Source organism: Halichoerus grypus, chromosome 3, assembly GCF_964656455.1.
Source record: "Halichoerus grypus chromosome 3, mHalGry1.hap1.1, whole genome shotgun sequence".
NCBI classification, from domain to species: domain Eukaryota; kingdom Metazoa; phylum Chordata; class Mammalia; order Carnivora; family Phocidae; genus Halichoerus; species Halichoerus grypus.
Genome location: NC_135714.1, coordinates 56,495,199 through 56,520,855, shown reverse-complemented (window position 1 = coordinate 56,520,855; position 25,657 = coordinate 56,495,199). Strand labels below are relative to the sequence as shown.

General features: G+C 38.4%; 1 protein-coding gene across 6 annotated transcripts in view; it reads right to left on the bottom strand.

The window, feature by feature from the left end:
* The window catches only part of SLC4A4 (solute carrier family 4 member 4), a 346,035-nt gene that overhangs the window by 66,641 nt on the left and 253,737 nt on the right, over positions 1–25,657 (bottom strand). For all 6 annotated transcript variants that reach the window (XM_078068751.1, XM_078068750.1, XM_078068748.1 and 3 more), the window contains 2 exons: positions 22,904–23,175; positions 8,221–8,291 (listed from right to left, as the gene is read on the bottom strand). In XM_078068751.1, coding sequence (XP_077924877.1) covers positions 8,221–8,291; positions 22,904–23,175 — 343 coding nt within the window. The remainder of the gene's footprint in view (positions 1–8,220; positions 8,292–22,903; positions 23,176–25,657) is intronic.

The following is a 25,657-nucleotide window of genomic DNA, read 5'->3' as shown; positions in this document are numbered from 1 at the left end:
ATGGCTAACAGACACATGAAAAGATGCACAACATCACTCAGCATCAGGGAAATACAAATCAAAACCACAATGAGATACAACCTCACACCTGTCAGAATGGCTAAAATTAACAACTCAGGAAACAACAGATATTGGCAAGGATGTGGAGAAAGTGGAACCCTCTTACACTGTTGGTGGGAATGCAAACTGCTGCAGCCACTCTGGAAAACAGTATGGAGGTTCCTCAAAAAGTTAAAAATAAACTACCCTGTGACCCAGCAATTGCGCTACTAGGTATTTATCCAAAGGATACAAAAATGCTGAATCGAAGGGGCACATGCACCCCAATGTTTATAGCAGCATTATCAACAATAGCCAAATTATGTAAAGAGCCCAAACGTCTATCAGCTGATGAATGGATAAAGAAGAGATGGTATATATATATATATACACATACACACAATGGAATATTACTCAGTCATCAAGAGGAATGATATCTGGCCATCTGTAACAATGTGGATGGAACTAGAGTATATTATGCTAAAAGAAGTAAGTCTGTCAGAGAAAGACAAATATATGATTTCATTCATATATAGAATTTAAGAAACAAAACAGATGAACACAGGAGAAGGGAAGGAAAAATAAAATAAGATAAAAATAGAGGGAGAAAGACCATAAGAGACTCTTAAAAATAGAGAACAAATGAGGGTTGCTGGAGGGGAGGTAGGTGGGAAGATGGGCTAAACAGGTGATGGGCATTAAGGAGGGTGCTTGTTGGAATGAGTACTGGGGGTTACACATAAGTGATTCACTAAATGCTATTCCTGAAACTAATTCTACACTATATGTTGACTAACTTGAATTTAAATTAAAAAATAAATAAAATGAAATTGTCAGATAAAATATAGGATGCCCAGTTATATCTGAATCTCAGATAAACAGTGAATAATATTTTTAGTATAAGTATGACCTATGCAATACACAGGACGTATTTATACTAAAAATTAATTGTTCATTATTTACCTGAAATTCAAATGTAACTGGAACCCTTCATTTTTGTTTTGTTTTGTTTGCTAATTCTGGTGAAGCTATTTCAATTAGATATAGGCTATTTTGAGTAACAGCAGCATGTGGAAAATAGAAAAATGTGGTCAAAAGAAAACAGAACATGCACTGGGTCCTGATTACATAAAGGAACTAAGATAGTGTTAAGGGAGCAATAAAGAAGAATAAAAAACAATTTTTAAAAGTTTCCTTGGAGAAATAAAATATGTCCACCTAAATATTAACTAATAATGCAAGACAGTAAAAGAAAGTGTCTAAATGAATGGTATAGAGATTAGTAGATTCAGAAAAAGGACTTATCAGTTTCATTCAGCACAGAGAAAACAAAATTTAAGCTAAGCCCTGAAACAAAGACAGGTCCTTGTAGAACTCTCATACTCCAAAGGGTAGAAAGAAGAGTGGCAGGAGAACAAAACTAAAAAAGAATGACAGGGAAAGTAACAAAAGTGAGTGGAAGGGGGAATAAAAGTGAGAAGCTTTGGACGTGTATTTCTTTCTGCATTGGCAGAAACCAAGAGGTAAAGCATTAGACAGGGAGATGAGAAAAGATGCTGATTCAGAGACATGCAATGCTTCATTCACTTATCCAAGAAGTCCTTCATTCAAAATTTATTGGATGTTCACCATGCGGAGAAACTAACAGTGAGTGGACCAGGTGAGCCAAAACAAACTGATGGTGCAAATGGGTAGTAAAAAAAAAGCTGTAAGAGAAATGGGACCAAGTTGCTGAGGATCTTAACTGTGGTCAATCTCATGAAAAAGAAACATCAATCTATTTTTCTGGATCTCATTTTCTAGAGAATTATTCTGTTAACACTGAATGGATTTATTTATAAATCTTAAAAGTATAAGATATACTGAAGGATGACTTTAAAAATTTAAAATTCTATAGCATCCTCCCCAAAGACAAAAGTGGGTGATATATATGTGAGAGAGGATGAGCAAAATGTTCATTGAAGCTAGGTGATGTGTATATGGAGGTTCGTTGTACTATTCTCTATATTTTACTGCATGTTTTAAATTTTCCATAATATTTTTAAAAGTAGGAACATGTGATATTCAAGGGGATTCAAGGAAAGAATGGCACTTGCCTTTCTCAGTGAGAGAAAATCACAAAGATGTTATGCACAAGAAGATTAATATGACATTCTATTTCCCATGAAAATGAATGTTAACTCCTAAAATCACCCTGAAGGTACATCAAATCAAAGCACTTTTGCTTACATGTCTGACTGCCAAGCAGAATTTATGAGACTATAATAGGTTTTAGTTCCATGACTAACAACATCTCCATGTAGACATGATATGCTTCACTGGGTAACCCAATAAGCAAAAAAATAAAATAAAATAAGTAAAAATGAAAGATTCCATATTGCTCTCCTTAGGTATCAACTGGTAAAGTATGTGCCTTTTGAAATATATATAAACAAAGGTAATGCTACAAATAAAAGTCTCAAGGTTAAGTGGTTAATGTACTCATTTAGAGTTTTTTCCCCCTGCAGTGACTAGGCCAGACCTGCAATAATCTGCAATGTTACTTTATCAACTAAAGGATACATTTGAGCTGCAGTTGTCTATAGTTGTACGTGTTGTTGTGAAATATCAAAACTAATTGGATGTTCTGCTTGTGATTAAAACAGAAAGTAGAATGAAACTGGACCACTTTCTCACACCACACACAAAAATAAATTCAAAATGGATTAAAGACCCAAATGTAAGACAGAAAACCATCAAAATCCTAGAGGAAAACACAGGGAGTAACCTCTTTGACATCGGCCATAGGAACTTCTTTCTAGATAGGTCTCCTGAGGCAGGGGAAAACAAAAGTAAAAATAAACTCTTGGGACCTCATCAAGATAAAAAGTTTCTGCACAGTGGAGGAAACAATCATCAAAACTAAAAGGCAATGGGGTGGAATGGGAGAAGATACCTGCAAATGACATATCTGATAAAGGGTTAGTATCCAAAATCTATGAAGAACTTATCGAACTCAACACCCAAAGAACAATCCAATTAAAAATGGGCAGAAGACATGAATATACATTTTTCCAAAGAAGACATACAGATGGCTAGCAGACACATGAAAAGATGCTCAACATTACTCAGCATCAGGGAAATACGAATCAAAACTACAATGAGATATCACCTCACACCTGTCAGAATGGCTAAAATTAACAAGTTAGGAAACAACAGATGTTGGTGAGGATGTGGAGAAAGGGGAACCCTCTTACACTGTTAGTGGGAATGCAAGCTGGTGCAGCGACTCTGGAAAACAGTATGGAGGTTCCTCAAAAAGTTAAAAATAGAGCTTTCCTATGATTCAGCAATTACACCACTAGGTATTTACCAAAAGAATACAAAAATACTAATTCAGAGGGATACAGGCACTCCAATGTCTACAGTAGCATTATCTACAATAGCCAAATTATGGAAACAGTCCAAGTATCCATTGACTGATGAATGGACAAGGAAGATGTGTGTGTGTGTATGTGTGTATGTATGTATGTATGTATGTATGTATGTATGTATGTGTGTGTATATATATATGGAATATTACTCAGCCATCAAAAAGAATGAAATCTTGCCATTTCGAGGACACGGATGGAGTTAGAATGTATTATGCTAAGCAAAGTACGTCAGTCAGAGAAAGACAAATACCATATGATTTCACTTATATGTGGAATTTAAGAAACAAAACAAATGAGCAAAGGGGAAAAAAAGAAAGGGAAAGCAAAAAACAAACTCTTAACTATAGAGAACAAACTGATGGTCACCAGAGGGGAGGAAGATGGGGATTAAGGAGCGCACTTGGTGTGATGAGCACGGGGTGTTGTATGGAAGTGTTGAATCACTATACTGTACACCTGAAACCAATATTATACTACATGTTAACTAACTGGAATTTAAATTAAAAAAAAAAGAAAAGGTCACTTCTAACCTCTCCAACCAAGTTGGATAAGGTATAAAATCATAGTTTTTAAAAATCCAGCAGAGAGGTGAGGATACAAAGAAACTTAAATAAATTCTAAACAAACTACAAGACCCTCATGGAAGAGAACTCCATGGCTGCCTCGTGTGTGCCAGAGCAGCATATGGAACATAAACCCACTGCAGATGGAGGCATGGAGAAATAAGCCAAATCTTCAATGAGTTCTTAGTGGCTGAATGCACACTGGGGTGACAGATCAGAATTCCAAGGAACCCTAGGCATTAGATTGAGCCTGCATCCATCCACCAAACTTTCTCACGGTCTTTGCCAAGTGCACAGGTTGTATACATAAGGCAGGAGGTTTGATAGGAGAACTGAGAGAAAACCCCCCTTAGACACAGAGCCCCTACCAAATGTAAGAAAGTCACTCTCCTAAGATGGGAAGCAGGGCAGAAGAGTGGAGGAAAACCCCTCCAAGGCATTCAGGCACTCCTTTAAGAGCTCAGGCATCTGAGCAGTTGGGCAAAGAAAGATCTCCCCTGGCTCAGAAGCTGAGGCATAAAACAAGACAACGAGCATTCCCCATGGGACTTTGTGGGATAACGGCAATGTTCTACATGTACCTTGTTTTGGGTGATGATTACATGAGTCTATAAAATGTCAAAACTCATTGCAATGAGCATGTAAGAACAGTGTGTTTTAAAGTATACCTCAAATTTAACAATAATTTTTTTTTAAAAAAAGAATCTAATGTGAAAAACAAAAAGGAACTAATCCATTTAATCACCTCCTTGGAAAAGCCTTGATGTTAGATTGTGAAATCTGTCTCTCCCTCTGAGAGCTGCTAAGTGGAAGCCAGCAGATCCTAAGACTCATTGTGTCCATACAGTGTGGAGAAGCTGTGGCTGGTCTCAAAGTTTAAGAGGGACCTTTCAAAGAATTTTGTTTGCAGGTTGAAAGGATATGCCTACCAATAAGTCTACAGGAAAACTGACGAAGGTGAGAGGCATTAAAAACGCAGTGAATCCAACAATGAATGGAAATAATGGAAAACCTGCCTTTTTATCTTGAGGGATGCTTATTCTAGAGTTCCAGGCAATTGCCCATTTTTCCTGAAAACACACTATTACTACGAAGAAGAAAAGCTGTCTTCATGCTAATGAAGCTAAAGAGTTAAGCCTTCCCTCCTCTGACAGGGTGTTCTCAGAGCCTTGTGAGAGGGAGCCTTGCTGGTGCCCCAGGGCTGCATGTCACTTTTCCAGCACTTTCTTTCATAATCTAATTACGGCAGAATAAAAGAAGGAAATTAAATCCTTGCTGACTGTATGTCCCAGGAAAAGACTGAGGGTAGCAGAGCTAGCATGGCCGAACAGGGAGAGGGCCCAATCGCCTGTCAGAGCTGTGGCATCCAACTTATTTTCTCCACCAACCTGAGTTATGGTGGCAACATGGCCTAATGGAATGATAAAAATACCTAAATAGAATAATAACAGTAGCTAACCTGACTGAGAAATAAGTATGTGCCAGTCACTACGCTAAGTCCCAGCTATTTACTCATTTGACTTTTATAAAGTCAGGGAGATAAAGTACTATTATCATCACCATTTTACAAATGGGAAACTGAGCAGCTACCAAAACCCGTTAAGTAGTGGATCTCTAAATTTGAAACTGGGCATGAGAACTCAATATCTGTAAGTCCTTCTACATGAAACACTATTCTGCTTCCCCAAATAATAGAAAGAGGCAGACTTTGGAGTTAGAAAGCCCTGAGTTCAAATCCTGATATTACAGATATTGACGATATGGCCTTTGGAAGGACAGTTAACCTTTCTAAGCTTTGGTTTCATTCATACGATACAGGTAACATAACAAAATAGATGGACATAGGGGAAGAGAAGGAAAAATAAAATAAGATAAAAACAGAGGAGACAAACCATAAGAGACTCTTAACTACAGGAAACAAACTGAGGGTTGCTGGAGGGGAGGTGGGGGGGGACTGGGTAACTGGGTGATAGGCATTAAGGAGGGCACTGGATGTAATTAGCACTGGGTGTTATATGCAACTGATGAATCACTAAATTCTACCCCTGAAACTAATAATATACTATATGTTAACTAAATTGAATTTTAAAAAAAATTTTAAAATACAGGTAACATAAAACTCAAAAGCTATTCTTAGGATTATAGACAATTAATGTGAAGAGGCTGGTCCTTAGTAAGTGCTCAACAAATGGTAGTTATTACTGGTGATAATAAATCATATTAACTCTTTAATACTCATTTCTGGATCTTGTATATTTTCAAATTGTGTGTGTGTGTGTGTGTGTGTGTGTGTGTGTGTGTGTAAGCAAAGTATACCTAAAGGCATTGATATGGATAGAAAAGGAGAAATGAAGGATAGAATAAAAGTTGTCCTTCATAATTACATACATACATACACACACATACACGCATTTTTTCCTAATTCCTTCTCCAGAGGTGCTGAACATAGCAACTTAACAGTTTAATTAAGGTGTGTGACTGATATACACATGAGGGGACTTCATTGCCCTGGAGTATAGAACATGCATAAGAACTGAAATTGTAAACATTTCCATCTGCAAACATTGAAGCATAATGGTGGACTAGAAATATCACAGGTCTTAGAACCAACCACTCAGACTTCTGTTCAAATCTTTGCTTTAATAATTTATGGCTATGTGACCTAGAGCAAGAAAGGTTATTTACCTTCTAAAGCTTTAGTTTCTCTCATCTGTAAAATGAACGTAATTATACATAGTAGTTTGTGTTAATGATCATAATATGTGTAAAACACCCGGTCTCTAGTAGATGCCCTATAAATGGCAGCTAAATTGTAATCATTATTATGCCTTTATGTCTTCTATCACAGTCATATTAGAAGTCAATCACAATTTCCATTTGTTTTCCATAAATCTTATAATGACATCTTATAATTATATATCAATTACTAGAGTCACTCCAGCATTTGCCCAAAGATAGGGCTTAAAAATTCATTAATTTTAAAGCTTTCCTTGATTAGTTACAAAAGGAATTAAGTTAGAAATAATCTCTTTTTAAGTCAGTGGAAGTGTTTTATTAATTTTTAATTGCAAATTAACTTATGGTTTTAATTAATTATATATATTTTAAATTTTTAATTAGACTTTAATTAAAATTATTTCAAGTCTAGAAGGGACTATTTTTCCTCTGTATTTTAATCAAGTTCTTTTAGGCAATAGGCTGGCTGGCTCAAAGACTGAAAATTGATCTCTTTTCTGTATATGGCTTTTAAAACACATATTCTCTCTCTCTCTCTCTCTCTCTCTCTCTCACACACACACACACACACACACACACAGATAAAGAGGCAAAGTTTAGAGAAAATCAGAGAGAACTTTAACAGTAAGGAAAGAAGTCAAGAGAGCCACAGAACATGAAAACAAGAGAGAAATAGGGTCAAGTGAGAGTTGTTCAGGGAAGATACAAAACATCATCTTTGAAAGGGTGTTGTGGGCACTCATTACATAACACTTCTGCAGAAGTGTTCTGGTCTCCTGAGAGATGGGCGCTCTATCAATACAAGGTATTATGGCTTCTGTCTTTATAACTGAGAGATTGCTATTCTTTGGTAAGATTCCATATCCAGTGTAGAAGGAATACAATTAGAAGCCTGCAATAGCACTTTTCCCTTTTTCTCCAACACAAAAGTCTCCTTCTAGTGTGTGACCTTCCATGCAAAACAGCTCATTTTTAAAGCTTAGTTCCAGTCTCTTAAAGATCCTTGGTTACAAGCCATGGGAAAGGATATCATGTGACAGAGGCACAGTCCTAAGTGACAGGGGAAATGTCCTACTACAATCACCCTTAGTGAGGAGAACACAACACCATTTGGTGGTCAGAAGAATTCTTAATCGTACTAGAACCAGAGAGAGGATACCATGCTCTCATTTTTTGACTGCCCTCACTTTCCCTTGTGAAAATATTTCAAGGTGACAATGAATGGATATAGTAGTTGAATTCCTAAGAAGGTTTAAAAAGCATGTTGTAGGGGTAAATATTCACTTGAGTTTAAAAAAGAAAAAAAAGCTGACTACAGCAAGGGAAGTGTTTCTTTCTGTCCCTCCACAATCACTGATTATTAAAGTTGTGTTCACACACAGATTGCTGAAGGGTCGGAGACATCATGTTATGAATATTATAATTAGAGTATATAATATGCAAGTGGTTTGAAATATTAAGTCACTTACCATGTCAGTAGAAGGAATAGTTGGCAAATCCTCTGGGGCCAATGTAGTGTCATTAGATATTGAGATATTAACTGTAAGAAAAAGACAATCTTTTACCATAAAAATAAAATAAAAATGACCTAAATGCATAACTCAAAATCTAAAAAAGCTAAGCTAGGCATTAAAAATGCCTTCGACAATAACATAAAGCACAATGAATTTTTCTTTACTGTAACTGTATTCAGCTTTCACCTAGATAAAAATTACCAAAGATTCAGACATATCTCCTGTACTCTAATCTGATAAGAAACAATGGCAAACATTTAAGAAAATGGTATTACAATTTGTTTCAGGTTTCAAAAAAAGAAAAAGAAAAAAACTTCACCATTACTAAAAGGCACTCAATATATTTTGCCTAGTGAAAGAAATGGATATGTTAGTGAGTAAGTTGATCACTGGCTTCATGTATGGTCAAATCTCGCCAAGTGGAATTTCACTAATTAACTAATTTAGGATTTTTGGAAATTTGGACTGCATATGAGAAAGTGTATCTTTGCAAAATGTGGGAAAACAAAAAATCTTTCAAATACATAATAAATTATATAAATATAATGGGAATAAATATTTATCTAATTTTAAAAAATTATTTTCATATAATTCGGCATGATTTGTAGAGTTATTAAGAGGTTACTTTTGGAGGAACCTAATTTATTTATTAAATCAACTCTCCTCTTGGAAATATTTCATTTTTTTTAAATTTATGAGCCTAAAATTAAAACAGTATTTAAAGAGAGTTCTATAATTAAAACATTTTTTATCAGATAAAGCTTTTTCCTACTATATGAAGTTTTATGTGTTATAAAATAAATTATTACTCAGAGAATATCCCTAGTTTGTGGAGATACTGTAAAATGACACTTAAGTTTTTGTCTTTGAGTGTCACATTTAACATCCAAATTGCTAATTGTCATTTGGTCCCCTTCTCCCTGCCCTCTCCTGCCCCCAAGCCACTAGACTATCCTTTTAGATTGCCATGTTTTAGGTCCTACCTACATAAGTTCTTAAGGAGAAACAAATAGATTTATTTGACTGTTGAAATTTAGAATATAAGATCCATGAGGGAAGAACAGAAAGGGCAAGTCTTGTTCATGCTTTTCCCCAGAATCTGCCCAGTCTGGCACTTAACTAACAGGAACTCAAAAATATTTGTTTTATTATTCAACCTTAAAAAAAAGGAAAATTCTACCATTTGCAAAAATATGGATGAGGGCATTATGTTAAGTGAAATAAGCCAGACAAAGACAAATACTGTATGATGTCACTTATAGGAAGAATCTAAAAAACAATTAAAATAAAAAATAAGTATAACTCATAGAAATAGAGAGTAGAATGGGGTTGCCAGGGGTTGGGGGGGGCGGTTGGGAGAAATAGGAAGAAGTTAGTAAAAGGGTACAAACTTTCAGTTATAAGAGGAATAAGGTCTGAGGATCTAATGTATAACATGGTAACTATAGCTGTTAATATTGTATTGCATAATTGAAATATGCTGAAAGTAGGCCTTAAGTATTCATAAAATAAAATAATATAAAATAAAATAGAATAAAATGTGAGGTGATGGATATATTAATTAACTTGGTGGGAATCCTTTCATAATGTATACATATATGAAACCATCATTTTGTACACTTTAAATATATTACAATTTTGTCAATTTTACTTCAATAAAGCTGAAAAAATACTCGTTTACTGTCAATAAATGAGGCTAGAATAGGGACCAACCATTTAATGACTTCAAATGAATGAGAGCAGATAAAGGCAAAAGAAATGAAATAAGGAAAACAAATAAAGGGGAGAAAATACTTAGCTTGAGCCCTAGTTTTTCTCAATTTTGGAGTCCATTCTGATCTTTGAAGGTTCTGGAATTGTTAAACTTTTAATCCAAAGCTAGCTGCTGCTAGGGCATCCCTATTTCCTCAATAAAACAGGCACATGTGCAAACTATTTTCTTACTCTGTTTCATTGCAGGTCATGGAAAGAATCAAAATAGGCTAAAGGATGCTTGGCCCAAACAATAAAAGCAAACATGAATCCATTCCCAAAAGGAAGAAGATGTTAGTACATTTTTATTAACAAAACCTAGATTTTTATTACAATTTTGTTTAAAAAAGCCCAAAGTACATTTTCTTACATTATTCCATTTGCTCATTTAAAAACACCTGAGAGCATGTAACAGGTATATTTTTATACCCATTTTATGTTGAATAGGACTCTGAAGCAAGATATGCCAGGTTTCTTGCCCAGGATTGTAAAGTCAACCAGAAGTAGAATCGGTACCAAAATCTTCTTTGGCATTCTTTCTTTCCTACTCAGCACCTGATTTTTGTGGCCACAGAATTCAAGGTGGGATAATACTCTCCAGTGTTAGATGATGTGAATCTCAACTGGGAGCTGAAATGTCCAACCTGTCTGAGCTTTCGAAAGAAAATAGCATATATGAAATCAGAGACACTATTTAGATGGTGTCTGGGAAGCTGCTCTTCCTGAGCAAAATTCTTTTATGCAATTTTATGAGCTTCTTATCACAAGAGAGTGAAGGTCTTTTTGCAACATACTTTTCCGCATAAAAACAAGGAGTAGGAGTGAGGAAGAAAGATATCCAAGCCTCCTTTTTTTGTGAAATGAATGACAGATAATAAAGACCACAAGTGAACTAAAATAGGATTCCAATCTGAATTTTCAGTAACTACTTTCAAGTTCTAGATACACATCAATTCTGCTCATCTAAATTCCTTTTATCTTTTCAGTTTTCCTCTGAGACAAGCTATTAAAGCATACTGGCTCTAAAAATCCCAAAAGACTAGTATCAAAAGGACCATAAAAAGTATATGCCTTTCCTACTTATTTTAGTATGTAGCTGCTTCAAGAGAACTTCAAAATAAATATATAAACAAGCACTTCCATAAATGCATATTAGCAGAATATGGTAGAGTCCATAAGTAAGATCAAAAGTAAATTTCTTTAAGCTCACCTAAGAGAAAATCATCAATTCCAATTGGGAGTTTTGTCTATGAGAGCCACTGGTCACCATTTGGATCCAGATACATACAATGCAAGTATTTTGGCAACCAAGTGCAGAATGATCTATGTATATAGAATTTGTAATATCCTTAATTAGGGTTCTGAAAAGGTCAAATAGAAAAGCATAAACACACTGCACTCTGTCTTCACTATTTGCTCAGCACCATGGCTTATGAAGCAAAGAAAGTCTTTGCCCTAGGAATTTGGCTAATGTAGAATTAGCCAATTGTCACTGGGACAGTCTGTGTCCCATACTTGGTTTCAGGGAGTTTTTCACAGGTTGCTCATTTTATGTTCCTTGGATTTTCACTACTTTTTTTTTTTTTTTTGAACTTTTTGTTTTTTTGTTTTGTTTTGTTTTCATTCTATTATGTTATGTTAATCACCATACATTACATTATTAGTATTTGATGTAGTGTTCCATGATTCATTGTTTGTGCATAACACCCAGTGCTCCATGCAGAACGTGCCCTCTTTAATACCCATCACCAGGCTAACCCATCCTCCCACCCCCCCCCCAGAACCCTCAGTTTGTTTTTCAGAGTCCATCCTCTCTCATGGTTCGTCTCCCCCTCCGATTTCTCCCCCTTCATTCTTCCCCTCCTATTATCTTCTTCTTTTTTTTTTAAAGATTTTATTTATTTATTTGACAGAGAGAGAGCGAGAGCAGGAACACAAGCAGGGGGAGTGGGAGAGGGAGAAGCAGGCTTCCCGCCAAGCAGGGAGCCCGATGTGGGGCTCGATCCCAGGACCCTGGGATCATGACCTGAGCCGAAGGCAGACGCTTAACGACTGAGACCCAGGCGCCCTTTTTTTCTTAACATATATTGCGTATTTGTTTCAGAGGTACAGATCTGTGATTTAACAGTCTTGCATAATTCACAGTGCTCACCATAGCACATACCCTCCCCAATGTCTATCACCCAGCCACTCCATCCCTCCCACCCCCCACTGTCTTGATCCTCCTTCCTGTGTATCAAATCCTAGCTGATCCTCTGGAATAGGGGAATGAACATTGTCAGTAACAGACATTTGAAAACGTGCCTGGGAGTGTTCCTATCTTAAGCTGGCTTTTTTTTCCCTCTATGTTTGATGAGAGATCTACAGAAAGAACAGGCTATGAGCAGAAAAAAAAGGTGACATCCATATGTCAATGTTAGTATAACCTCCTGCATAGGGAATATCCATTGCTCCTTTAAGGTTGTCCTTTATTCTCTAGTACCTGGCACCAGGAACTATCCCATGATTCCTCTGCTTTACACATTAGCAGGAACTATAACATCAGGAATATATACAAAAGCTACAAGGTCAACTAGGAGCAACAAATGGCCATTGAGGCAGATCTGTCTGCTTTGATGTAACACCACATCACAAGTTAGAGAAAGGAGTGCTAAGAAAACTGGGCTGGAACTCTGGCTCCACCACCTTCTGGAACATAGGGTCACCTCATTGCTATTGGCCACAGGTCCTTCACTTGTGAAATTGGATTTGAAACAATAAGGTTACTGTGCTGGATTATGTAAGACAATGTAGGCAAAATTGTTAGCAGAGTATCCGGTAGCAGGTGGAACTGAAAGAGATGCTAGCTAAGGTTACTACTAGCTTTATGACCTGGAGAAAGCAAACTTCACCCCTGGGAAAAAGTCGGCTACCTCACAAGTTTTATGTGATGATTAAATACATATATATTATAATATTACAATATATTGAAATACAGTTTATAAAAATCCCTTAGTAAGGGGTGCCTGGGTGGCTCAGTCATTAAATGTCTGCCTTTGGCTCAGGTCATGATCCCAGGGTCCTGGGATCGAGCCCCGCATCCAGCTCCCGATCCCAGGATCCTGGGATCGAGCCCCACATCCGGCTCCCTGCTCAGCGGGAAGCCTGCTTCTCCCTCTCCCTCTGCCTCTGCTTGTGTTCCCTCTCTCGCTGTCTCTCTCTGTGTGTCAAATAAATAAATAAAATCTTTAAAAAAAATCCCTTAGTAAAATGTCTGGCACTTTGGATGGTGCTTAATAAATCTTAGCCAAATCTGAACCTGTACCCTCAACATAGCTTCTTAGGATTATAATAATGCAGAATTGGTTTACCTGCTTTGAATGAGAAAAAAATTTAAGAGCATTCTCCATGATAATGAAACTTTAATGTTTTATTCCATTCTACTTAAGCGAATTTGAGGAAACTGAGTAACTGGAAAATAGATAAAGAATAAAACTGAAGAAGCTTCTTGCCTGCAGGGTCACATCAGACTTATTTAAGGGTCCTGGATAATTTCAGCACATGAGTGCCTCTTAATAAAATCAAATATTTATGCTTTAAATGTCTAGATCAATAAAAGGCCAAAATGGCTTTTGGAGGGATGACAAGGTGAATGAGGAAAACATTGGGAGAAACAGCTCTTAGGGAAATTACCTGCCACTAGTTCAGCCTTGAGCCTTAAAATAAATAAAATTAATAGAAAAATTTTCTTCACTTTTTCTTAATATTATCCTTTTCGTTTTCCTAAGTATTTTTACCAAGCCTCATGCCTGAGGTTTTCACTGTACCTAGACAAGTTCAAGTTACAACACTCTCCAATCCGTGGACACTTTTTCACATGATATCGCCTTGGAAGTCAAAGAGCTGGCTACTATCCACTATTAAGTGGGATGTATTTAGCTACTGTTTTCACAAACAAACAAACAAACAAACAAAAACCCACTTCTCTTCCACACCCAATCATCATTACATTTCAGATGTGTATACACATTACTATGGGGTATGTTTTCCAAATCTGTGTTTCATACAAACCCACAGCTAGAGAATTATACAGGTCTGGTGATTATCTAAATTCATTGCTTCCCCTTTTCCAATTCCTGCAAGTTTTTAGAAACTGTTAAAATATTAGGCTAGGAGAGTAAAAGGAAACTGAAATGATGGATGTTTCAAGTTTCTATGGTTTTCTCAAAAGGCCATATAACCATGAATGATAAAATGTCAGCTGTGCTGGTAAAGTCTCCTTGCAAATGCAAAGCCTGAGTGATCCTATACCAGAAGGCCTGGTACTTCCTGTTTAACCATTAGTTTGTGATTTAAACCTACTTTATAATCCAAAGAGGGAATGATACATAATAAAAATAAAATTGCATAGAATATGATGCAGGTCACGGAAGATAAATTAGGATTATCTTTTATTTCCTAATTTTATCTTTTATTTCCTAATTTTCTTTTAATGGGCTTTCTAATTATGAAACACATATTGACTATAATATGGGACCACAGGAGACACAATCCAGCAGTTCTTTTTAATGGTTGTAACATATTGGTGCATAGCATTTATTAAGATAATAGAAAAATTATATAAAAAGAAATGGTAATGAAATTCTACACTAGTGACAACCATTTTAGAGCATTCGGAGGCCACCTCATGCTGTAAGTAAAACGAAGGTGCAGAAATGGAAGCCATGGCTACTTTTAATCACTTGACTTGGTTTTACAGTTTTACACCAGGGAAAAAGCCATCTTTTACTTAGAGATACTATAGACAACAACGTCTCAGTGCCTGAGAAAGGATTTATTCCTCTTAATCATTCATCCATTATTAAGCATGTTCTCCCTGGAACAGTCAACAATGAATCAATAAAATATATCCCTTCTGTTAACAATATAGTACAGTATCTATTCCCTTGCAGCGATTTTCCTGCTTTTCTAATTTGTTTATCGTTTTTAGCAAGGCTTCTTTCCCCTCCAGATACAAAACCACATTTGGTTAGAAAATTTATTTTGACCCTTTCTAAAATATTAATATGCCCTTGAGAGTTCAGTCACTGTAACCTTGACACATTAGGCAAATGAAAACAGGTACCGAAGCGGAAATGTATTTCCAAAGCGTAGGTCAAATGAAAATCTGACCTCATTCATTCAAAAAGTAATTAACACTATTTTAAAAAAAGCACATTTTATAAAAATCTGTGTGTATATGTGTGTGTGTGTATATGGTGCGTATGTGTGTGTAGTGTGGTGGGGTGTATAGGTGTGTGTGATGTGGTGTGTGTGTGTAGGGTGTATAGGTCCGTGTGTGTGCAGTGTCGTATGTGTGTGCAGTGTGATGTACAGGTATGTGTGTGTGTAGTATGGTGTGTGTGTGCAGGGTGGTATATAGGTATGCGTGTGTGTGCGTACAGGAGCACGTGTGTGGTGCAGTATGGCGTATAGGTGTGTGTGATGTGGTATGTGGTGTATGTGTGCGTGCAGGGTGGTATATAGGTATGCGTGTGTGTGTGCGTACAGGAGCACGTGTGTGGTGCAGTATGGCGTATAGGTGTGTGTGATGTGGTACGTGGTGTACGTGTGCGTGCAGGGTGGTATATAGGTATGCGTGTGTGTGTGCGTACAGGAGCACGTGTGTGGTGCAGTATGGCGTATAGGTGTGTGTGATGTGGTACGTGCTGTACGTGTGCGTGCAGGGTGGTATATAGGTATGCGTGTGTGTGTGCGTACAGGAGCACGTGTGTGGTGCAGTATGGCGTATAGGTGTGTGTGATGTGGTACGTGCTGTACGTGTGCGTGCAGGGTGGTATATAGGTATGTGTGTGTGTGCGTACAGGAGCACGTGTGTGGTGCAGTATGGCGTATAGGTGTGTGTGATGTGGTACGTGCTGTACGTGTGCGTGCAGGGTGGTATATAGGTATGCGTGTGTGTGTGTGTACAGGAGCACGTGTGTGGTGCAGTATGGCGTATAGGTGTGTGTGATGTGGTACGTGGTGTACGTGTGTGTGCAGGGTGGTATATAGGTATGCGTGTGTGTGTGCGTACAGGAGCACGTGTGTGGTGCAGTATGGCGTATAGGTGTGTGTGATGTGGTACGTGGTATACGTGTGCGTGCAGGGTGGTATATAGGTATGCGTGTGTGTGTGCGTACAGGAGCACGTGTGTGGTGCAGTATGGCGTATAGGTGTGTGTGATGTGGTACGTGCTGTACGTGTGCGTGCAGGGTGGTATATAGGTATGCGTGTGTGTGTGCGTACAGGAGCACGTGTGTGGTGCAGTATGGCGTATAGGTGTGTGTGATGTGGTACGTGCTGTACGTGTGCGTGCAGGGTGGTATATAGGTATGCGTGTGTGTGTGCGTACAGGAGCACGTGTGTGGTGCAGTATGGCGTATAGGTGTGTGTGATGTGGTACGTGCTGTACGTGTGCGTGCAGGGTGGTATATAGGTATGCGTGTGTGTGTGCGTACAGGAGCACGTGTGTGGTGCAGTATGGCGTATAGGTGTGTGTGATGTGGTACGTGCTGTACGTGTGCGTGCAGGGTGGTATATAGGTATGCGTGTGTGTGTGTGTACAGGAGCACGTGTGTGGTGCAGTATGGCGTATAGGTGTGTGTGATGTGGTATGTGCTGTACGTGTGCGTGCAGGGTGGTATATAGGTATGCGTGTGTGTGTGCGTACAGGAGCACGTGTGTGGTGCAGTATGGCGTATAGGTGTGTGTGATGTGGTACGTGCTGTACGTGTGCGTGCAGGGTGGTATATAGGTATGTGTGTGTGTGCGTACAGGAGCACGTGTGTGGTGCAGTATGGCGTATAGGTGTGTGTGATGTGGTACGTGCTGTACGTGTGCGTGCAGGGTGGTATATAGGTATGCGTGTGTGTGTGTGTACAGGAGCACGTGTGTGGTGCAGTATGGCGTATAGGTGTGTGTGATGTGGTACGTGCTGTACGTGTGCGTGCAGGGTGGTATATAGGTATGCGTGTGTGTGTGTGTACAGGAGCACGTGTGTGGTGCAGTATGGCGTATAGGTGTGTGTGATGTGGTACGTGGTGTACGTGTGCGTGCAGGGTGGTATATAGGTATGCGTGTGTGTGCGTACAGGAGCACGTGTGTGGTGCAGTATGGCGTATAGGTGTGTGTGATGTGGTACGTGCTGTACGTGTGTGTGCAGGGTGGTATATAGGTATGCGTGTGTGTGTGCGTACAGGAGCACGTGTGTGGTGCAGTATGGCGTATAGGTGTGTGTGATGTGGTATGTGCTGTACGTGTGCGTGCAGGGTGGTATATAGGTATGCGTGTGTGTGTGCGTACAGGAGCACGTGTGTGGTGCAGTATGGCGTATAGGTGTGTGTGATGTGGTACGTGCTGTACGTGTGCGTGCAGGGTGGTATATAGGTATGCGTGTGTGTGTGTGTACAGGAGCACGTGTGTGGTGCAGTATGGCGTATAGGTGTGTGTGATGTGGTACGTGGTGTACGTGTGCGTGCAGGGTGGTATATAGGTATGCGTGTGTGTGCGTACAGGAGCACGTGTGTGGTGCAGTATGGCGTATAGGTGTGTGTGATGTGGTACGTGCTGTACGTGTGCGTGCAGGGTGGTATATAGGTATGCGTGTGTGTGTGCGTACAGGAGCACGTGTGTGGTGCAGTATGGCGTATAGGTGTGTGTGATGTGGTATGTGCTGTACGTGTGCGTGCAGGGTGGTATATAGGTATGCGTGTGTGTGCGTACAGGAGCACGTGTGTGGTGCAGTATGGCGTATAGGTGTGTGTGATGTGGTACGTGGTGTACGTGTGTGTGCAGGGTGGTATATAGGTATGCGTGTGTGTGTGCGTACAGGAGCACGTGTGTGGTGCAGTATGGCGTATAGGTGTGTGTGATGTGGTACGTGGTGTACGTGTGTGTGCAGGGTGGTATATAGGTATGCGTGTGTGTGCGTACAGGAGCACGTGTGTGGTGCAGTATGGCGTATAGGTGTGTGTGATGTGGTACGTGGTGTACGTGTGCGTGCAGGGTGGTATATAGGTATGCGTGTGTGTGCGTACAGGAGCACGTGTGTGGTGCAGTATGGCGTATAGGTGTGTGTGATGTGGTATGTGCTGTACGTGTGTGTGCAGGGTGGTATATGCGTGTAGTATGTATAGCTATGTGTGTGATGTGTGTGGTGTGGTGCGCATATGTGTGGTGTATAGGTATGTGTGACAGTGTGTGTGTGTGTACAGTATGGTGTATAGGTGCCTCTGGTGTGTGTGTACGGTGTAATGTATAGATAGGTATGTATGTATAGTGTACCTCATCCCAAGCACAATTCTTAAAAAGGGATGAAATAGATCCTTTATGAATTTTTGTGGATAGCAGAAGGGGAAGGACAAAAGGGCAGGAGGAGGAGACGAAGAGAGGAAAAAGGAAAGAGGAGAGCTCATGTCTTATTCCCTATTTACAAAATGCTATCATTTATGTTTTTGAGTGAATTAGACCAATTCCCCTTAAAAGAACTGAACATTTCACCTCTAGGACTTTAGAGCCTTCTTCTACATGATTATATATAGTGTACAACACTTTGGTAGACTTGAGATTCTGTGGAATAATATTAAGTGATCTAACTACGATGTACTGAACTTAACATTTTTTTCTTTAAATATAGCTCCAATGTTTCAGATTTATCTACAACAGCACATTAGTTGTTAATCTGAGGGGGGTTGGCTTAGAAAAACCTAGTTAGTATCTTCCTCTAGGAAAACTGCAGGGAAAATTAAATTTTGAACCCCTTTAAAATAATACAACTAAACGGTAAAACTGGCTAGGGCTTCATTTGTGAAACAATGAGAAAAAGAACAAATTTTTACTTGGTATCTATTAGGTGCCAAACAACGTTACATATACTTTTTCATTCAATCCATATAGTAACTTCTAAGAGTAGGTACAATTACTAACCCAGCCCACAGGTTATAAAACAAAGAAATTAGGTGATTAGCCTAGTCCAGGGTCACACTGCTAGTTAGAGCTGAATTCACGCTCAGCTCACTTTCCTTTACTCCAAAGCACATACTGTTTACACTTTCTCACACTAACAGTTTCCCAAATTGGGATGTTGGTGATGAATTGTAATATTGTGAATTGTCCTTCATTTGGATATTTTTTAGTTTTTACTGTTGGCTTCTGAACTGAATCATCTTCCTTATACGCTTCTGCTATGTAATCTTCAAGGCACAGTGGGGAAATATGACCTCTATTACATCAACTAATAGCCACTCTATTTCTAAGAAAAGGAAATTTTAGCTCAAAAGCCATGTATCCACCCTGACTGATATGTCAAATCTCATGGCTAATTTTCCTTTTAGCACTTGCAACTGAGCTTTCGGAGTTCTTCAGTAAATGAGAACCTAAGGAGGTACATGACTTTGGCCCCTGAGCAACAGATGGGGCAAAATGAAGGGAGAAAAAGATGCATGAAGAAACTGAAACTCAGGAAGTGATGAAGATTTATGGAAGCAAGTGAGAACAAGAAAGATAAGGAAGGAAAAGAGGAGGAAGAGTTGTCTTCACAAAGCAGAAAAAATTCACAGTATTATCGTGGCCATGAGTAGAGTTTTCTTAGTGATGAAGTGACCCCTAGTTCCCTTCCTGTAAAATGATTTCTCAGTTTGCAGGATCATGACTCCATCTGTGTAGTTGCTGGTTCACTGTTACATACTGTCCCAGTGTTGAAAAACAAGTCATCCGCCAGTTTAAATATTATTGACTCATTGACTGAATTCTTTTACTAGGAGTGCATGTTGCGATGAAAGGCCAGGCTTTTGTTGTTTTAAGAATACTTGCTCTAGCTGTATATGCAACTGTATTATTCTCTAACTATCATTTTTCACATTTGTTATCACGAAGTACTAAATTTATGGTGGTATATAGGTTTTCTATCAAAAAGTATTAGGGTTATGAGGGAAACATACAATCAGTAGTCTTAAGGGGTTTTGTAAAGCATGAGATTGTCATGAAAATGGAGATATCCGTTTGCCTTTTTCCAAACCAGAAACAGAATTTATTTCCATAGGTTAAAATAATCCCTCACATTCATGTGCATATCCTTCAGTACTGCCTTTCATGCGGACAACTCTAAAAATATGGGGTGCAGCCAATGGTCTTGTTGCAGAATAAGCCAACTATCCAACAATATTTGCTTAGGAAGGAGGATGATGAAGACTGGTTTGTTGGTTCTATCATTCATACTTACTAACCTTAAGTTTTAATAAATAATACCAGCAGTAACAATGACAGTTAACACTTAATTACTTATTACATATCAGAAACTGTCCTGAGTACTTTGAAATACATCATTTTTTTCTATAAGATATAACAATTCTATAAGGTAGGTACTGTTACTAACTCCTTTTTACAGATGAGGAAGGTGAGGCAAAGCTTCCTTGGGAAAAGGAACTTGCCCAAAGTCACACACAGGGTATGATTAGCCAAGATGGGACTCAAATACAAGATTTTCTGATTTCAAAGCCCTGCTACACTGCTTTACTGGTACCACTTGGAGGTAGTAGGAATTGTCAGAGTCCTTCCAAGAAAATTCCTAACTATTTAGGACAGACTTTCTATCCGAGCTAAAGAAAACAGGTCAAAGGAAAAGCTATCTCCACTTCAGCTAGTACTCACTATGCATATGTTAAGCCTCAAAATGAGTTTTTCAAGAAAACAATGATCCTTCTTGGAAGGAAAATTACATGTAAAATTTTTATATATTTTTCACAGTTAAAACACATTCAAATATGTCTTCCTTGGCTTCATATTACCCTCTCTACCAGCATCCAATTAAAACGAGTTTCAGTTTCCATTAGCCTCAGGTACGTGGATCTTCTTTGTGACAGGTGTGCTGACAAAGCCCTTATCTGGCTTTATGAATATCTCACACCTCAAAACAACTGAGAAAGTATCTTTTTTCCTTTAGAAAAAAATTGCTGTGTATGACTCCTCAGACTTGCCTATGAAGTCAGATTACAGACTTCTTCATAAATAAATATTTACATAGAGATAAAAACATAAAGATAGATAGAAATAATGAAGAGGAAAGTTCAAAATGCTCCAATTCAATATGTCTGTGAGTCAATATTTTGAACATGCATAGTCTGGACTTCCCCTGAAAGTCCAAAATGGGAGGGTAACCCCCCCTTTCTTTTTGGACAAGTTCTACATGGTTGTGTAATGGTAACATCCGTGTCTCAAGCATATTTCATTAATCCTAATGGTAGTATCTATCATGCACTGAGTGCTTACTCTTTTCCAAGCAGTTTTTAAGTTATGAAATATTTGTAATCACTATAACATTTTGACAATAAGCTTTTGTACCTATATGTCATTCACGTTGCCTGAATCTTTAAATTTCCCCTTTGTACTTGTCTCCGCTTTGCTTTTAAGCATGAGCTTTATTTTAATGTGTGTTGACTGTCCTTAAATAAGACCAAAGAATCCATGAGTGCAAAGCCCAACAATGCCCTATCTTTCCATCAGTGTTACTGACTGACCCAATTTTAGGGAGATACTGTTCTCTTGTCTCTCACCACTCAAGATGCTACAGGTGTTCTAAGACTTCTCCACCCAAGGGGCAGAGAAGAATGCAGATACAACACCAAAATTTCTGAGAGTAATCTGACACAGCCTGGTCACAAGCATTAAAATTCTTTGTAGTATCTTGTTTAATTTTTAAATTTTTGTTTGCATTCTAGTCTAAAATACATCCACATTTGTTTTACTGTAAACATTAAGAGGTTTTTCCTCAGAATCTATAAGTAAAGTGTATAGTGCATGAATGTGCCCTACATCTATGCTCAGGTTTACACAGCCCTCAGTACACTGTTGTACTCCTGGTGCTGTAAGACCTTAGTCAAAAGCCTGGAGTGTATATCAATTTTTATTTTAAGGGACAATGACCGTAGCTAATTGCATCACTTGGGATAACTAACACTATTACCATGTAATTGCCTGACACAAATGTCTACCCCTCAGTCTCCCAGAACAAATATAAAACAACTTTCCGCAAAGTGAATCTTTTCTCCCAAATGCCTTCCATATTATAAAATGATGATGAATTACTCCAAAAAAAAAAAAAAAAAAAATTCCAGAAACCAAATTGAGCACCTTTTTGTGAAAAAATCCTGATGCTGACCCAGGTTTGGCAAGATAGATATTAAAGTGCTAAGATGTGTAGAATCAAATTCCTTAGCCAGAACTTACTTTTTACTTTTATGTCTTTCCTAACTCTGGCATATAAATCTTCCCTGAGAGCATAACACTCCTTTTCTTTCTCTCATTTCCTCTTTTCCTTTCTTATTTACATTGTCTAGGACAGATGAACTATAAGGCTCTACTTTACCACTAGGTGACTCCAGTCTGAGTTTCTTTTTTAATTTTACGCTTCAAATTATATAAAGTGAATAAGTATCTTGTTTCTTCTATAAGCTTAAAATAATCTATTTAGAGTTTACTTTAGGAAGAGATTCCTATAATAATAAGGAAACAGCAAAAGATGGGATAGAAGTTCAGAGGACTGGGTTGGTCTGGTCCTTATATCTGTTAATATTTTTACCTGGTTCCCTCAACTATCAGATAAGATCAAGACTAATGTACACTAAATCTCCTTGCAAATACTGTAGTTTGAGTTATTTTCAAAGTGCTGAGCTAAATACGTTCACATTCCAGAGCTCCTGGTTTCACCTCCTGATTGAATCATGTGGCTAAGATACCTCGGGGTAATGAGACTTCAAACTCAGCAGGATGGTTTCTCAGAGAAAATACCATGTTGAAAGCCTGCATGCATGGAGCCTACACCTTCCTCCAAGCGCAGAGGAAGCACAAACACTAAGCATGATGTCCTCACCTGGGTCAGGAGGCATACAGGCACAGGAAAACTGAGTATTGTAGCCCACTTTGAAGTTGGAGTTGATGGGGTAGTAGTCAGCTAGCTTGATCATCTTCTTGAAAGCATCGTAGATAAAGATGAAGCTAATCAGAGAAGAGAAGCCCTCTTCGGTGAAGCGAGTGAAGTACTGAACCAAGAAGCTGGCATCTGTGGCCACCAAAATGAGACACAAGAAGGCTGACCACAGGCCAATCCAAAGGCGAAACTCCAGGTAGTCAAAATTATGGTCCCTGGAAAGAAGAAAGAAAGGTATTTAGACTCCTCCTCCATGGAACACAAAGAATAATATAAAACTACCCAATGACTGCAGAATGACTGCCAAAAATACAAGATCTCTTTTAGACACTAGATATAAAGCTCAGTCTTGATTTGATCCAGAAAATATTAAGGTTAAGAATGTGGTCTAGTAATATTATTAAGCTACCATAAAGAAATAATCCCAGAAGTTTAAGAATGGCATAAAAAACAGTCATACCATTTGTATGTAAATCACTCAATTTTCTCATTCAAAAAAATCTGGTCCCTGCCTTTATGGAATTTATAAAAGAAACAATTTGAAAGTGTCACGTTGGTAGCCAGTATGCACTCAATAAATGTTTGTGAGCTTTCCTGGTTAATGAAGACACTAAGCTAAATATGTTCTCTGTCCCTACATCATTGCAATCTACTGAGGGAGACAAACTGATAAACATAATCACACCATAAAATACTACATGATATCTAAAGGTTCCCACAGAGTGTCCCAGAGGAATAACTAATTCTGGCTGGGGGAGGACAAAAGGAGTTGCAGAAAAATCTCAAGGTATTTAAGGATAAATAGGATAAGTACACTGTAGAGTACCCTTGCTGTGTTACAGCCAGATGCAACCACTTCTCACGAAGCTTGCCCACAGACATGATATCCTGCTGCTAAAGCTGTGTGTAAAGCATCTTGCGACCACCTTGTTTTTCGTCTGTTCCGATCCCACGGCAGTCTTAGAACAGGCTGCCTGCATCAGAGGATGCCATTGTTTTTTGAAGGCCTTTCCATTTCTTTTTCTTTTTTTTTTTTTTTTAAAGATTTTATTTATTTATTTGACAGAGAGACAGAAGAGCACAAGCAGAGGGAGTGGCAGAGGGAGAGGGAGAAGCAGGCTCTGCACTGAGCAGGGAACCCGATGCGGGACTCGATCCCAGGACCCTGAGATCATGACCTGAGCCGAAGGCAGACGCTTAACCATCTGAGCCACCCAGGTGCCCGGCCTTTCCATTTCTTATAAGTAAATTAGTTCACATTCAGGAAAATATGGGTCAAGTGTTGACATTTACCATTACCTTTGACATTTACCATATTGATTCTTTTAAAATTATGTGAAGATTACTTTATTGTATTCTCATCACTTGTGATGAAAAAGCAAATAGTAGTAGTCATATTTCTTCTACAAGAAAAAGAAACAATCAAGGAGCATGCATGCTTGAAGTTCTACAGTCTTGCTTTTAAACAGTGAGTTTCTGATGGCGATATATTTGAATACTTTCCTAAAGGCATGGTATCAACACCTTCACCACCACCAACCCAGTCTGGGCCACCAAGAAGTCTTTGCTTGATTAAAGTCCTTACTGATATCCATGTTTGCCCTGCTCAAAGCCATTTTCCACATCACAGCCAAAATGATCTTTTTAAATGTAAATCAGATCCCCCCACCCCCATTTAAAACCTTTTGATGGCTTCACACTGCTCTTAGAATAAAATTTAAATTCTCTAACCTAATATAATGCTTGGCCTATAGGTTTCCAATGAAAACTTGCTAGATGAATTAAGGCAAGCCTATGGCTTAGGACTTGAAATAGTTACTGACATGACCTATAAGCTATCACAGGGAGCCAGGAGATCCCGGGTGAAAATTTTACAGAATATTAGAATTAAAAGTTCCTTAGATACTGTAATGGTTAATTTTATGTGTCAACTTGGCTAGATCACGTGGTACCCAGATATCTGGTCAACATTATTCTTGGTGTCTCTGTAAGGGTGGTTTTGATGAAATTAACATTTAAATTGGTACACTTTGAGTAAAGCAGATAGCTTTCCATAATGTGGGTGAAACTCATCCAATCAAGTTCTTCAACCAAATACAGCAAAATATCTGCCAGCTCCAAGCAAGAAATTTTCTCCAGCAGATTGCCTTTGGCCTTTATCTGGAACATGCCTTTCTGGTTCTACATACAGCAGGCACCCTTTGAACTTGAACTGGAACATCAGCTCTCCTGGGTCTCCAGGCTGGCCCACCAGATTTCGGACCTGCTGGTCTCTGTAATTGTGTGAGCCAACACCTTATAATAAATCTCTTTATCATATTGCTACTGTTTCTCTGGAGAATCTTAATACAGATATCAATTAGTCAACTATGTCTCATTTTATAGATGAGGACACCAAGGCCAATGAAAGTTAAGTCACTTAATGCCAAGGTTTTAATGGCAGAGCTGAACCAGAAACCAAATCTCTGCATTCTTGGACTGCTCCTTTAAAAAATTACACCATCATTCCCCTATCTGATGTGTATTTAGGGTGGGCCTTAAAATCACTGTCCTTTGTTTCCCTCTTTTCACCAAATCACATAAATTGGAAATATTACCAAAGCAGGAGATTATTAACACTTGGGTAGAGAGTTATCTCCTATGAATTTCCTGGAATCTTTCTGAAGACATCTTTTGCATTCCCTTATAGTTCCCTTT